This window comes from Pantherophis guttatus, chromosome 4 (genome assembly GCF_059756535.1).
Source record: "Pantherophis guttatus breed Tessera chromosome 4, ASM5975653v1, whole genome shotgun sequence".
NCBI classification, from domain to species: domain Eukaryota; kingdom Metazoa; phylum Chordata; class Lepidosauria; order Squamata; family Colubridae; genus Pantherophis; species Pantherophis guttatus.
In genome coordinates, this window is record NC_142066.1 from 15,564,496 (window position 1) to 15,581,713 (window position 17,218).

At 38.4% G+C, this 17,218-nt stretch overlaps 1 protein-coding gene across 1 annotated transcript; it reads right to left on the reverse strand.

Annotated features, from left to right (window-relative positions):
- Nucleotides 1–2,500: 2,500 nt before the first annotated feature.
- On the reverse strand, nucleotides 2,501–14,707 carry LOC117659095 (vomeronasal type-2 receptor 26-like). Its single transcript, XM_034407209.3, has 5 exons — nucleotides 14,450–14,707; nucleotides 12,469–13,323; nucleotides 9,835–10,062; nucleotides 6,653–6,779; nucleotides 2,501–3,482 (listed from the first exon to the last, which is right to left on the reverse strand). Exons 1-5 carry the CDS (start codon nucleotides 14,705–14,707, stop codon nucleotides 2,566–2,568), a joined length of 2,385 nt encoding a protein of 794 aa, XP_034263100.3. The 3' UTR covers nucleotides 2,501–2,565.
- Nucleotides 14,708–17,218: the final 2,511 nt, after the last annotated feature.

A 17,218-nucleotide genomic window follows, 5' to 3' on the forward strand; every position in this document is an offset into this window, starting at 1 on the left:
CCATGGCTAGCACATGTTGATAAAATTTAGGCACCACACTGCAAAGAAAGAGATTAATAATTTCATGTAATAATTCATTGTTTGAAATATATAATGCCCGCATGAAGGAATGTAATCATAGTTTCTAAGGAGACATAAAGAGAATAAACAAAAAATTCAAGTATGATCTTTTACTTTTCTGAGGTACTGAATCAATGTTCAATATCTCACAGAGTCATATTTATTGTGCACCAAATTATATCTATTAAGGAAAAAAGGGATAAAAGTATCATTAATTCTCAGTTGTTATAATTCCAGTGTTAGCAGAAACTCAGTGTTTTCTCCTTTGAATTTATTTGAATGAATAAAAACAAAATAAGTTACTAAGTATCAAAAAAATATATGCCACATCAAATCATTAATGGCTTTATTTTGTAGAATTATCTTTGCTGTCATTTGCTTCAAAATCTATAGACTTAGAATAATTTAGAATTATACATATGTCATTTAACTCAACTTTCCTCCTGTATTTTAACATTTTTTTGTTTTAAACTGCCTTGACATTTTCCCTGTCTTGAGTACTTCAAAAACCCATCTCATTTCATGAGATCTTACATCTTTTACTAAAACTGAGGGTTTTGAAATTAATTTTGGACAATAAATGCATCCATATGATCATTCATTAAATAAACTTGACTTTGATTACCTATATTGAGAGATATTTTATTGTGACCGTTGATTCTGCAAATATATTGCTATTAGAGAAAGATGGTACAACACAAGAACATTAAAATCCATTAGACTTTTGCTATAGGAACATTAGCAGTTTTTAGAATGAGAGAGCAAATTACATTATTGTGAATAATATAGATCAATATTTCATATTATTATAGCCATTGGGGAAGAGTGAAGGAGACATACACACAAAGTAATTAAGCAATATAACAAAGAAAAACAACTACAGCTACTGGGAAAAAAGAAAACAAGTAATATCATCCTATTGCAATCTCTGGACATATATGGAGTAATCTAGAAAATAATTGATCATATTTGAAGGTATCTTCTTTGAAGAAAGAAAGGAAGGAAGGAAGGAAGAGGAAGGAAGGACATGTTTAAAGTTGGAATTCAGTACAATTAAGAGCTAGAGAAAGCATATATTATTTTCCTTAAAAATGTAAAGGATCATTGTAGTTCTACAAGATGCAGAGCATGAAATCATGCACCCTCAAAAGATTTTATTCACATCATTTAGATCAGCTTCCTAGGCTGGTCCTTTGCTAGTTCTGGAACACATAATACATTATATAAAATAGACCAAGTTTCCAACAGTCACCCATCCACTCTTTCTTAATTTGCATCAACACAATTGGAAGTAATAATTCACATAATATGGCTCACTTCCTTACAGGACGACATTAATCCTCTCTTGAGAAGGGGGTCTCTTAAAGAAAACATGAGGTATGAAAGAATAAATCTGTGACATAACTCCACCAATGAGAATTTCACCCGGTTGGTGCCATTCATGTGGGATATAGACAACTTCATGTTCAAGGCACATAGGATTACATATTTTGCATACTATATGAGGGAGCGCAAGCAGTGCCATCATTAACATTTCCATCTTTTAACAATAATTTTTTGCTTTGGATAAAAAAAAAACTACAGTGGTGAGTTTTCTTGTTGCTGGGAATTTATTTTGTGATGCACATCTACCCTATATTTCCATCTTGTAAGTTTTCCATGGTATGGAATCCTTTCAGCTCCCAGCAAGATATACTTTGGTGAAAAATTGGCTTAAGTATAAAATATGGAAACTATCAATGTTCCACCTGACAGACATCTACCTGTTTTAAGAGTACGGCAGGATTCATATAAATGTTTTTGATGACTTCTGTTTTTCTTTTCTTTCTCTGTTGGTGACTTCTGGAAAACCACAAGAGACTTTACTGTGCAAACAAATGACAACACTCTTGATAATTACAGACAAGATCATTATTACTGAGGGACTCTGCACAGCTGTGGATCCATGAGGCAAATATAATCATAATTTCTATGGGATAGTAGAATTGAAACAGCAGAATTACATATAGGATAGCCAGCCAAAATTATAGAAGTGTAACTGTCATGATAGAACTATGTTTTACTATTTCACATATTCATATACAGCTTCTTGCACCTTCTTGGATAGGTAGCCAAATACTTAACCCAGTTAAAATTAAATAAATGAATCCAAATATCTCCTAAGTAAGCCTGATCAGTTATTAAAAGGCTCTTATTGAAAATTCTAATTTCCAAACATTGTGGGAAAAGAGCTTTGTTAGTCTATGGTCTATAGTCACCATAGTCTATGGTGATGAAAAATCAGAAGAGTATGGTACTTTTATTATTAATTATTATAACTTTTTATTAAAAAGGAAAATTTGCTTCACCAGATGGACAGAGGGGCTATATTGACCTTAATTGGGATGAGACATTGGTAGGATGGGGAAAATAAAGAAGACATGATCTAGAAATGCATAAGAATAGGTAGAAAGTATTTATTTCTCAAATTGTATTGAGCTTTGCTGCACTATACAGGTACAGACTTCAAAAGTTATTTTCCTTTTTGTTGTTTCTTATTAATTGTCCTTTGCTATTAAGATCAGGCCTCAAAATGATGATATGACATTTTGGAGCAAAGATGCAACCCAGTAACCCAGTACTGGAAGCCAGGATGGAAAAGATCTCCACAGCCACCATGTATTTTCCTTTGGTACTTAGATAAGTTGGGACAAAAGACAACCAGACACTGCAAAAGACCAACATGCTGAAGGTGATAAATTTGGCTTCATTGAATGTATCTGGCAATTTCCGAGCAAAGAAAGCTACCATGAAGCTGATGAGAGCCAAAAATCCCATGTAACCCAGAATATAGTAAAACATGTTGCCTGATCCTTCATTGCATTCCACTACAATTTCTTCAGGGAGAGTTGTCATATCTAAATCTAGAAATGGAGGATCAGTACCCAGCCATATCACACAAATACCTGTTTGAATAAGTGAGCCGCATAAAACAATAGCAAATGCAAATCTTTTCCCCACCCATTTCCTTATTCCAGCTCCTGGTTTAGTAGCCATGAAAGCAAGAACCACTATAATTGTTTTGGCCAGAACAGAAGAAATAGCCACTGAGAAGATGATCCCAAATGTAGTTTGTCGGAAAAGGCAAGTCAGTGACTGGGGGCAGCCGATGAATAACAGAGAACAGAGAAAGCAGAGAAGGAGCGAAATAAGGAGGACGTAAGTGAGAGTTTGGTTGTTCGCTTTGACAATAGGAGTTTTCCGGTGCTTAATAAAGATTCCAAGCACCAAGATTGTGGTTGTAGAAAGAGTAAGAGCCATAAATGTCAAACTCGTGCCTAGAGGGTCAACATAACTCAGGTAATTTAGTTCCTTGTAAAGGCATTGATCTTTTCCTTTGTTAGGATATTGATCTTCAGGGCATTTGAAGCAGTCATTCATATCTTGGAGAAATAGAGAGAAACAGAAAAGACAGAAAATATATGAGAAGGGCCGAACAGCCTTGTAGATCTGATCTACAGTATACTGTCTCATATCACAATACAATGTTATTAGTTATAATACAATGCAATTAATAATTAGGGCATTTCTAAAATACTCCTTTAGTTTAGGACAGAACCTTGCAAGTGGAATCCTTCTGATGAACTTTTCCTGAAATTCCCAAACGGGTTTTTAATGGATCATTCGGTTGCACTTGGCAATTAGTTAGTTAGGTAACTAGTTGAAACACAACACAAAACACTAATCCTGTTTTCACTGAAAAACATTTTGAACCCTTTATGCCTTGTGCTATAATTTTAAATATCACCATGGCATAGGAAAAAAGGAATCCTACTAACCAGAATCTGAATTCTAGGGCAGTTGAGATAGGAGCTACTATTAATAAAATGTGAAAACAGTTAACATTTTAGCTACCAGTTTTTTTCATCCTTCCAGTGTTCTATTACAGGGCACACTAAACCACAAAATGAAAGTAGCCTGGTGCATTATGCCAACCCTGCTTAGAGGATGATTCAGTGTATTTGGATAAACTGATGATGTCACATACCAAAGAAGCAAATGATATAATTTGCAACCGTTACATCCGGTCATCATCAGAATAGAATAGAATAGAATAGAATAGAATAGAATAGAATAGAATAGAATAGAATAGAATAGAATAGAATAGAATAGAATAGAATAGAATAGAATTCTTTATTGGCCAACTGTGATTGGACACACAAGGAATTTGTCTTTGGTGCATATGCTCTCAGTGTACATAAAGAAATAATAAAATTATTTGACAGTGTTGAGGGAATTAGTTGTTTAGCAGAGTGATGGCATTCGGGAAAAAACTGTCCTTGTGTCTAGTTGTTCTGGTGTGCAGTGCCCTTTGTTTTGAGGGTAGAAGTTGAAGCAATTTATGTCCAGGATGTGAGGGATCTGTAGATACGTAGATAATGACAGTCAATATGAAATTTGCACCACAATGCAAATGGTTGGCTCCAATCCTACAGGTCTTTAGGAAGGTGGATAAGATGTGTCTTCCCCCCTCCCTCAAGTTTTGGGATCTAGTTGAGTGGAATCCCCAATGTGTGAGTTATAGAAGTTTTCATTTTTCTTTATCATTTTATTGCTTGATACGCTTTAATGTCTTAGGTTATTCTGTTCCAATTATTTCAGGGTTTTTGTCTTTTGTACATTGTTCAGAATTGAATAGTTTGGGTGAGTATGTTATATAGTTTGGGTAAGTGCATAAATAAATTTGGGAGGATGAGATGCAGAGTCATTTAAGTTAAGAACCAATGAAATTATATCATAAGTAAATCTGGAGCCAATATATATCTCTAACTTCTGTCCTTACAACTATTTCCTTAGTGACATATCCTTGGTTACTGCACCTGGGATTCAATCTTATGTTTTCATGAATATTAATCAGTATTCTGATCTAGGCTTCCTTAAAAAGCATGAAGCAGATTCTTGGTCCCAGCAAAACTCCTTTTATTTACTCAACTGTGAATTCCTTTCATTCACAGTCAGCAAGGCTTGGCAAACAGTCTTTCAGAGGAATATTTATCAACACACCTTATCTCGCTTGGAAAGGTGCCAGATAACTAGTTTCCAAATGCAGGACAAGGCAAAACTTGGCACAGGGTCTCTTATAGTCACAAACAGAACTTTCCACTCTTGAAATGACCGAACGAATGAATTGTTTCCTCCAAAAGCCCACTCCCCATTTGCTCCTCTTTTATTTCCTATGAGAGGGGCCATTCACCTCCAAGGTGTGGCTTTACTTCCAAGTCGACCCTGCTTTCTTAGTTGTTCTTGTCTTTTAGCAGCTCTGCACATGCGCACACTGGGAACAGGCTTCAGCTATTCCTCTTCCTCGCTGCTGTCTAACTCCCTCTCTGTCTCTGATGCAGCGCTCTCGTCTGAGCTTTCCCCAGCCCCCAGGGCTGGCCCAAATTCCTCGACAACCTCTTCACTGTCCGACTCTGCTGCCGGCTCTGCTGGCTACTGGCGGGCCAAAACAATGAGCAACAGAAACAAACTTTGTCATGAGCAACAGAAACAAAACTTAGTGTATTCAAACTTATACCACAGTTTAGATCTAAACATGGTGTTGAAAGCTGACCTAAAGTCAATAAATAAAAGGATTGCTCACCTTTTCAGTAGGTGTTGTAGCACTATAGCATGTTCTAACATTGATCTACCTACTCCAAACCCAGCCTGTTCATTCATCAAAATGTCCTCAGATTCAAGCCAGTCACTAAATTTATTTTGTAGATGTTTAGCCTACATTTTGTTTATCAGACTTCATGAACTAATTGGACAACGTTGTATGGATCATGTTTTTTGATCAAATCCCAGTTCTTTGGTATAATGGAACAGCAATCTATTGCTGTGAAAAGTGAAACCCACCATTCCAAATTATCTTTTAATACTTTGCATGTAATAAGATCTGAATTGGGAGCTTTCCCAAGTTTCAGCTCTTTAATTGTATTCCTGAATATGGCGGCCAAATGAGAAAAGAGATCACATCCAGCTCCAAATTCAGCAATCATTTTTCAGGTACGGAAGCAGATTGAACTTTGATTATTTATGAATGATTTTTTTCACCATGCATTCTTATAAAAGGTAAAGGTAAAGGTTCCCCTCGCACATATGTGCTAGCCATTCCTGACTCTAGGGGGCGGTGGTCATCTCCGTTTCAAAGCCAAAGAGCCAGCGCTGTCTGAAGACATCTCCATGGTCATGTGGCCGGCATGACTAAACGCCAAAGGTGCACAGAACGCTGTTACCTTCCCACCAAAGGTGGTGCCTATTTTTCTACTTGCGTTTTTTACCTGCTTTCGAACTGCTAGGTTGGCAGAAGCTGGGACAAGTAATGGGAGTGCACCCCGTTACGCAGCACTAGGGATTCGAACCGCTGAACTGCCAACCTCTCGATCGACAAGCTCAGCATCTTAGCCATTGAGCCACCATGTTCCTTATATGCATTCTTATAACTTATATCAAATGTATAGCATCATGGGAAGTATTGGTATATCTTCCTCTTCCATCCTGCTGTACAACAAAACTAAATTTATGACATATATGTTTTATTTGTCTTTTACAATGGGATGTTCCCTACCTGTCTGGTTGGAAATCTTTCCGGATGGACATTCAGCACAACCATAGCAACAAAATGGTTCCCCTTCTTTGCTTTGTCTGCTATAGCCTGGAAGGCAGCGGTGGTTGCACAGGGACAAGGGCACAACCTGTCCATGGTAAAGAAGAACCCATTTTACTCACATTTGTTGTTTAATTAAGCTTCAACATGGTGTGGTACTCAAACAATGGCATCATGGACATTAAAGTGATTTTGTGCTCAAAATATTATTAACCCACGGAGAACGAGAACCTTAGCTTCCAGATTGTAGATACTGGTTTTGAATTCTCCCAGATGCTATGGATAGAAGCAACACTGGTTGAATACTCAATTCTAGCCTTCTTTACCCTGCCAAGGAAGTTGATAAACAGTATTGGAAGAAATATCCATCTGGTTCAGTTCCAAGCAGGGAGAAAGACACTGGAAACACGGAGGCTGATTGGAAAGGTGGTTTAATGAAGCAGAACCATCAAGCCCATGGTCCTGGTGCAGTTGACCACATGGAGTTGAGAGAGAGGTATTTATACCCTCTCTTGGGATTTGAACTTGAGCTTCCTGTTCCTGTGCAAGCTATTGGCTGTTGTAGGGGTCATAGCTAATTTTGTAGGTTTTCTGAGTCACGTTTGGTTGAAGCTTGCTGGGTGATGCAATATCCCCGGGCGATTTTGTAATGCAGTTAGCCCTGCTGCTAGATAATCCTATTATGTCCTGGAGGGTCATGTCTTAATCCCATCACCCTGTATCTGAAGGTCTTTTGTCTTGTAGATAGGCTGGCCCAGTCCATCTCAATGGACACCAAACATCTGCTGGGGGCAGGGAGCTGAAGCTCTGACCTTCTGTCTCCCTTAAGATTTCTATTTCTCTTTTAGGGGAAATATAATATTCTACCTTTTTAATATTTCCTAAAATATTTCATTCTTCTAGGAGGGGTAGGTGCTAACTATATACAACAGATATCAGCATAAATTCCCAGGGTTTTCAGCAATATCTGAAAAGTTACTTATTGACAAATGTATGGACTTTCATTGTCCCAAAAGTGTTTTTTATTCAAAAAGGAAACAGGACTTCCTTTGGTTGTTTTTTTCTTTGAAAACTTTTGCTTCTCATCCAAGAAGCTTCTTTGGGACAACCATGACCTGGATGATTGAGAACTTCCATAGATGTTATGGACTTTCTGGCTCTCTCTTTTTTTCAACCACCTTTGGTTTTGAGATTTCTACAGCTATTCCTCTGAATATATAATTAACATCTTTTTGACAAATTTCTGTAACCCTGAGGACTAGATGTTTTGAAACACTTTCTGGTATTTCTTACATTTATATTCTGCCTTTGAAGTGGTATACAGAATTATATACAGAAAAATAGTGTCTGTCACCAAGTCACCCACCGCTGAGGGTGGATTTGAATCTGGCTCGCTCAAATTTTAGTTCAAACTCTTCATCCAATATCATACTTTTACACTTTTGCTTGATGCATGGCATTGGACCTGGGTACCTTCGAGACCGTCTTCTGCCACCAATAGCCTCCCACCGCCCAGTCCGCTCCCACAGAGAGGGTGCCATCTGCCAAATTATGTCGGCTGGCGACACCCAGGGGGAGGGCCTTCTCTGTGGGAGCCCCTGCCCTTTGGAATGAACTGCCCCCAGAAATGCGTAAGATCTCCGACCTCCGTGTATTTCGTTGTGCCCTCAAAACCTTGTTGTTCCACCAGGCTGGGCTATCAATGTAAAGATTTTAATTGGTTTTAAATGTGGGATATAAAATTTTGGGGTTTTATAATTGAGCCAATTATTTAATAATTTTATTATTATTATTAAATAATTATTATATTATATTATATTATATTATATTATATTATATTATATTATATTATATTATTATTATTATTATTATTATTATTATTATTATTTATTCACAAGCATTTTGTTCAAAGATAGTGCTATATCCCCTCTTATAGGAAATAGACTCATGAGACAACTAATATAATGGAATGTGCACCTGAAGAAGCAATATGTGTGCGTGGGGGGGAGAGAGTTATGGCAACACAGAGTTTTCTCAGAGAGAGGCCTGGATTAAGTCCTGACTTGGATAGGGAGGCTTCAAGTAAACTCACCCTAGAATGTCTAATGATATATCTAGTACAGGAGTGTCAAACTTGCAGCCCGCGGGCCGAATATGTCACATGCTGGCTCCGTCCCCGCCCAGTTTAGCGAAGTGGGAAAAAAAGCCCCGATACATCACGTGACACCTGTGTGACAATGGGAGTTTGACATTCCTGATCTAGTAGGTTAAAAACAGCTTTAGTTTGGCAATATTCGGTCTATTGCATGTAATCTTTTCATTGTTCCTATCACCCATCTCCTCCCACTTGCTGGTATCCTTACCAGTGGTGGGTTGCCCCCGGTTCACATTGGTTCTATAGAACCAGTAGTAAAACCAGTGGGAGGCTCCGCCCACCGACCCCGATGTCATCAAAATGTTTCTGCGCATGCACCACTGCGAACCAGTAGTAAAGGTAAGTAGAACCCAGCCCTGATCCTTACGATTTATATTGACTGTTTCCTAATATGATTCGATTGCTTATTTGTTCCCTATGACTATCATTAAGTGTTGTACCTTGTGATTCTTGATGAACGTATCTTTTCTTTTATGTACACCGAGAGCGTAAGCACCAAGACAAATTCCTTGTCTGTCCAATCACAGTTGGCCAATAAAGAATTCTATTCTATTCTATTCTATTCTATTCTATTCTATTCTATTCTATTCTATTCTATTCTATTCTATTCTATTCTATTCTATTCTATTCTAAAGCAAATAAAGGATTGAACTTGATTGGCTATTGCTGTGTTGTCTCTAGCCTTGAACCTGAGGCTTTACAGCATGTTTACTCCACATTTACTTTTATCTAAGGTACCTTCTACCAAGATACTTCTTTTGTGCCCCTCCTTGGCTCTTCATTGACCCCATGGTCTCTTCTGTCCATCATTTAGTTCTGTAATGATATTTTGTTATTTGACCTAACTGATCAGAGGAGAACTGCAAGGAATTATGAAATGGGGATATACGTTCCTTACAATTCCCAAAGTTGACCCTTGATGAGGATGAATGGGACCCAAATATGTATGAGGTTTAGAGAAGCTTTAGATCTTGGTGTTTAGTCTTACCTCTCCAAATGTATAGTGCCAGGTAATGATCTTCTCATTAATAGACAGCTGTTTGTCCCACGGAGCTTGAGGATCCATTTTCCCGACTTTCACTTTTAAGAAAGATTGATTTGGAAAAGTTATCCAGTTGATAATATCAAATCCATCTACTAATTCGCCATTCTCATTAAAAAACAAGGTGTCTCCTGCACTGTTGTTAAATGAGATCTTCTTCAGGAAAGGGTGGATCTTAAGGTGAAGAAAGCCAAGCGTAGGTTTCACAAAATTGTCTTTACCTGTTTATTTCTGAACTATCTCTACCACCCACTCTCGAAACATCTCAACAGTTTGCAATATATGCGCCCACTGAAAATCAAGTCACTAAAACGGTTAGATTTAAAATTTAGAAGAACAAAGGAGAAAAGTAGCAATAATAATTAAAATTAGCAACATGAGCAATTAAACACCGGTACACAAGTTTTGGTGCCTTGACAACAGCTCCAAAACCAGTTTTGTGTTCTTTGTCTGAAAACTGTTAAGTAACAAGCTAGTGGTAGAGTGCCTACTTATGTTTCAGGTTCTATACATAAGACTTTCTCCTCCATGATCAAACAGTGGATTCACTCTGTTTTATTTTGCATCAACCAGGCAGTGGTGAAATCCAATTTTTTTTACTACCGGTTCTGCGGGTGTGGCTTGGTGGGCGTGGCAGGGGAAGGATACTGCAAAATCTCCATTCCCACCCCACTCCAGGGGAAAGGATATTGCAAAATCTCCATTCCCACCCCACTCTGGGGCCAGCCAGAGGTGGTATTTATCACTTCTCTGAACTATTCAAAATCACTGCTACCGGATCTCCGAACTGCTCAAAATTTCTGCTACCGGTTCTCCAGAACCTGTCAGAATCTGCTGGATTTCACCCCTGCAACCAGGCCTTATTGAGGAATAAAAGTACAGTATTTTTTGGAGTATAAGACACACTTCCCTGTCCCTAAAAGTGGGTGAAAATTTCATTGTATCTTATAGACTGAATGCAGGTCTGTTTTTGGCCTCCTGAACCCTCCACATGTTGCATTTTTGCCCTCCCCAGAGTCCCCAGAAGCACTCTGCAGTGTTCTACACATCCCATTTTGCCAAAAATATACCTATTTTCACCAAAAATGGCTCTGTTTTTGGGCTCCTGAACCCTCTGCACATCATGTTTTCACTCTCCGCTGCCCCCAGAAATTTTTGGTGAAAACAGGCCCGTTTTTGGCAAAAACGGGACATGCGAAACACTGCAGAGTGCTTCTGGGGGCTGGGGAGGGTGAAAACGTGACGTATGGAGGACAAAACTATTTTTTTCTTGTTTCCTTCCTGTAAATCTAGGTGCATCTTATAGTCCGGTGAGTCTTATTGTCCGAAAAATATGGTAGGTTCTTTGATAGATTGAATTTCTTCTTCAAGATCTAACTGCTGACAAGGCCTCTGAAAAGGGGTAGAATTATTAAATTATTCATCTATGTTCCTTGGTAATGACTTGCTGGCCTATCTGTGCCAAATTATCTATTCCCTGCAATAAATAAAATTTATTTATTTATTTTAAAAATAAAATTTTTTAAAAACACATTTACACTAGAAGCCATGACACAAGTTAAGAAGTATGAGGACATTGAGATCCATACATTGTTATTTTGATGGCATTTGAAGATTGTTGTAGGTGCCTATGCTAGAAATGCAAATGAATTATTTTAGAATTAATTGCTTTTCTTCCCACTACTGTATAAGCTCGATGTCAGCACTTCAACCTGCATTTACTCTAGTGCTGACATAAGAAGGAGAAGAGGGGGAAGTTTGCAAGAGGACCCTTGACTTCTCACCTACTTACTTTCTCTGAAGATAATATCCCCTAGGAGATGAGATGGGAGGGGGGACATTCCTGGGAGCTTAAGTAGTAGATATGGGGAGAGTGATTTGGAAGAAGGCCAATGAGACACAGAGAATTGGGGAATGGAAAGCGAAGGTTTGGGGTCAGGAAGTCAGAGTTGGCTACGCCACGATCGGGGACAGGTTGTCGTGCTTAATAAAATGAAAGATTTCTTCAAAGACTATCTGTTTGGAAATGCAATTTATTTTATTTGAGACGACATCGAAACCTGACACTCATAAAGGAAACTAGCTTTGAAAGAAAAGATGTTGCAGTAGACAGGGAATCACTGTTTTTCAGTCTCTTTCAGCTTGGCTAGTTTGTCCACACTCAAATGAATAGGTGTATGTATATTCAACTGCTTTTTGTATAATGACTTGGGTAACCAAACTATCCAGAGTTTAATGACTGAATCATAGTCCTGCTTTGTTAGGAATAGCAATAGCAATAACACTTAGACTTATATATCGCTTCACAGTGCTTTACAGCCCTCTCTAAGCAGTTTACAGAGTCAGCCTCTTGCCCCCAACAATTTGGATCCTCATTTTACCCACTTTGGAAGGATGTAAGGCTGAGTCAACCTTGAACCTGGTGAGATTCAATCTGCCAAACTGCTGGCAGAAGTAGCCTGCAGTACTGCACTCTAATCGCTGCGATACCGTGGCTCATTTAGAATAGCACATATTCTACATCCTAGATTGCTATCTACTAATAAAAAAGATAGGCTTGCTTAATATGAAGGACATTACCTGAAAATGTTGTAGTTTTGAAGACTCAACATAGTGTTCATCAATCCCCAACCTGTGTTTAGTTCTGGACGAATACATAGCATGGAAAGCATGAGCCACAGCATAGATTGCATTGTAGATGCTGTAGCTTTGACTTGTCATCTGTATTTCAAAAAGAGGTCCAGGAATGTTCTCCAATTGCTCATCTCCAGTGCAGGATGTTAATTGATTCTCCCCTCCACCTGCATCTTCAAATATACAGTCAAACGCCTGTTCCCAGAAAAGCTTGATAAAGCTATCAGCTTCAGAATGTGGATTCAAATTGTGAAGAAAATTTTGGAAATTCTTCACCTCCTTGGAATGAATTGCAAATGATAAGGCTCCATGGAAGATCTGTATACTTATCTGTCTGTGAAATGCTTCAGATGAGAAATCCCAAGGAGCAGTCACAACCCACACTTTGTCAACAGAATGTAATTCAAAATTGTCAACCATAAACACCAGCCAATGAATACCCAGCATGGCTTGCGTATCTGCCTTCGCGACAACTACACTGGCATTTGTTCGATGGAGAGTCAGAACTATATTCTTTAATTGGTTGACTAATTTATCCAGCTGAAAAAAATACTCATGTTTAGGTGTTCTCTCTGTGAAGGCAATACAGATTTCTCTCTCGAAAAGCAGGTGTGTTAAGGTCTGCACAAATATTTCCCCTTTCTCATCTCCCAGGGCAATGATCCCAACCCATTTCCACTGAAAATATAACAGAAGCTGGACAACTCCATTCAACTGATAAGTTTCACTAGGAGTCATCTGGTATAAGAAAGCAAGTTGATTTTTTTCTCTTACTGCTGGTGAAAAGAAGCTATAGGTGACCTAGAAAAGATTGAAGAGATATTCATCGGGTTAGCAGATTTCATGCATTTGTTTGACACCTACATATGAAACCCACCTCGGTATGGTATGGTATGGTATGGTATGGTATGGTATGGTATGGTATGGTATGGAAGGAAGGAAGGAAGGAAGGAAGGAAGGAAGGAAGGAAGGAAGGAAGGAAGGAAGAGTTTGATAGGTAGATAGATACTGTGATAGAGAAAAAAAGAGATAGAGAAATGGGTGGGTAGCCTACAGCCCTTGCATAATTTGACAATTTCTCACCCAGATATTGACAAGGTCCAACTCTGTTTAGCCTTTGCGGGCTAACAAAATTCTCTGAATGCTTCCAGGAGTGAGTGACTACATTTTTAATTGACCACTTCAAATTGGATTGTTTCAATAATCAAGATTCTTTTGCAATTCTTTGAAGCAAAGTGGGTTAACATCTTCCTTGCATCAACATCAGTTTAAAAGGGCTTATTCTTCAGTCAAACACCTAGACTTTTTCTGTTTTTCAATCTATCTTGAAATCACCCCATTAAGTGAACAAACAAGTAAAATGAAATTGCAATAATAACAGGGATGAAATGCTCCCGGTTCGGACTGGATTGCCCGATCCGGTAGCAATGGCAACGGGTGGTTTGGAGAACCGGTAGCAAAAATCCCTGCACACACCCCCCACCATGCCCAGCTGAGCCAGAGGATCATCAGAGGCTTTTTTTTTTACTTTTAAAAGCATTTTTTCTACAACCTCTTCCGACGAAAAAATGCTTTAAAAAAAAAAAAGCCTCTGATGATCGTGCGGCTCAGCTGGGATAGTCAGAGGCTTTTCAAAGCATTTTTTTCTGCAACCTCTTGGCCGAAGAGGTGGTAAAAAAATGCTTTGAAAAATCTCTGACGATCCCAGCTGAGTTTCCTGATCGGCAGAGGCTTTTCAAAGCATTAGAAAAAATGCTTTGAAAAGTTAAAAAAAAAAATTGGCCATGCCCACCCAGTCACATTACACCCCCCCCCCACCAAGCCATGCCCTCAGAACTGGTAGTAACAAATTTTACATTTCACCCCTGAGTAATAATATTATTTCAACTGATTACACTCTGCTTTCTTTCAAGTGGACTCATATTACCTGAGAAATTTTGTAGAGAGTTAAGATGGAGGCCATGTGTAGAGTGATTTCAGAATCCAGGCCCCCAATGGCTGCTATCAGATTCTTTTCAACATCACACTTGTAATTGGGGACAGTCTTGTTATAGCGAGATACAAGGTTCAGCGTATTTTGATTAGCCATGCGTGCACTGAAGTAACTTTCATAGATCTGGAACCCCAAGGTGATGTTGGGTAAAATTTTACGGTTCTCATTGATCTCATTCACAGCAAACACCATTGATAGGACATGCTGATAATTCTTGGGCACTGTGCTAGAACAAGAAGAACATTGTATGTATGTACACAAAATCTTGTACACTTGCTGGAATCATGCTCCTGTTTAACACCCATAATGGGACACCCCATAGAACAAAATTGTTGCAGCTAGAGGTTGTCTGGAGTTGCGGTGGTTAGAGTACAGTATCACAGGCTAATTCTGCTCACATTGCCAAGAGTACGATTCTTTTGATCTTGACTGGTTTGAGATTGACTTAGTCTTCCACCTTTCGGAGATCAGTAAAATAAGGATGCATATTGTTGGGGGCAATATGTTGACTCTGCAAACTGCTTAGAGAGTGCTGTAAAGCACTGTGAAGCAGTATATAAGTCTAAGTGCTAGTGCTAGTGCTATTTTTTCATTTTAAAATAGTGTGTACTTTTGAAACATATCTTCAGAGTTCTGATGAATGAAGGGAGTAAGTAAGGAAGAAGAGGGAGGGAGGGAGGGAGGGAGGGAGGGAGGAAGGAAGGAAGGAAGGAGAGAAAGTAGGTGCGTTAAGGATCAAACGAGTTCCCTTACTATATTGTATTCTATTTTTCCTTAAATGTTGTTCAACTAAATGAAGGAATGTTATCCAATTAGCTAGGATATGTTTGAAGATATATAACAAGATATGGTGAAAAATGGTTAATTCGTGATAAAGAACTATATGAAAGAGATATGGAAAAAATGGGAAGATTGGAATAGATTAAAAAGATTAATATATATATATATATATATAATGTATAAGATGTGACCCAGTCAACACTCTGTTCATAAAATATGTATGATGAAAGAAAAATTTTAATAAAACTTGCTTACAAAAAAAAAAAAAGAAAGAAAGAAAAGAAAATACTGTATAGCAGCAAGATTTAATCTAAAGGATATTTCTTTATACTATAATATGAACATACAGTATAGATTTTGTATGATTAATTTATATAAAAGGCAAAATGTGGAACTATGGATAGAAATAAAAGTCACTTTGAAAACTGAAGTGGTAAAAAAACATTTCCAAAATTTCAAAGAAACTTTCAGGACAAGCTGTCACAGAAGGAGGAGATGATGGGGGACGAAAGCTTTGGACAAGGTCGACGAGGTTGAAAAGGGAAAAGAGTGAAACAACGATGTACATTGTCCCTTAACTGTTTAACTTATGTTTGAGATTGTTATAAAAGTAGCATGATGGGGCATGATGACAACAGGGATCAGACTTGGAAGTTGACCTTATTAAAATTCCTGCTTGAGCATAGGATTCGACTAGAAGACCTCCAAGGTCTATAATTTGATATAAATCAAATTAAAAAAAAAAAAAGGTCTGTTCGAACTCTGTTATTATGTTAAATGGAAGTAGCAAGCAGTCTATCAACAGAAAAAGTGCACCACATGCCGAAGTCGAAACTGATGGCAAAACATAGAGTGAGTTTTTCTGAAGTATTTGTACTAATTTTTAAGCAAAACTTCCTTCCTCCCTTTTTCCTTCTCCCTCTTCTCCTTCTTCCCTCTTTCACTTCTTATCCTATTCTTTGATTTTCTTCTCCATTCCTTCCCCCTCCCCTTCCTTCCTTCCTTCCTTCCTTCCTTCCTTCCTTCCTTCCTTCCTTCCATTTAGGTCAGGCTTCTTTCATTGATGGCTTTGTTTATCTGAACAAGATGAGCTCCGTCTTTCATTAAAAAGCATAACTCCACATTCCTTTGTTTTTCATACATATTTAGGGTGATCATTCAAACTTTAATCCTTTTTATCAGAGAGGACAAAAAAAAATTGGTTTCCTTACGTATACATGTCTTTAACCATTGTCAGGGGATTCCCAATGAAGGATAATGGATCGAAGTTAGGCATGAAGAACTGAGAAAAGATTGCACCAATGATGAAGTCTCCAGGCTGATAATATTCATGTTGAATAGGAAGGGAATAATTCACACTACATGAATTAGGAAGAGCTTTCCCCTCAATTTGTGGAAGGACTAAGAGTAGCCGAAAAAGGAAGAGCTTTGACATCTGTAAGGATGAAGAAGTTGCTTCTCTTAACACCAAATCCTTTACCTCAGTCTAGTGCTCAGCATCATACTAAGTGTCACACTTAGTGCTTTCCAGACTTCTGAATGATGTCTTCAAAGAAGAGTAAAAGAAACAGACTGAAATGGGGTTACTATTGCAGGTATCTACAGTCTCAAAAAGGGATGTGGTGGCTCAGTGGCTAAGATGTCGGCAGTTCAGCAGTTCAAATCCCTAGTGCCGCGTAACGGGGTGAGCTCCCGTTACTTGTCCCAGCTTCTGCCAACCTAGCAGTTCGAAAGCACATAAAAAATGCAAGTAGAAAAATAGGGACCACCTTTGGTGGGAAGGTAACAGCGTTCCGGATGCCTTTGGCATTTAGTCATGCTGGCCACATGACCATGGAGAGTCTTTGAACAGCGCTGGCTCTTCAGCTTTGAAATGGAGATGAGCGCTGCCCCCAAGAGTCGGGAACAACTAGCACATGTGCG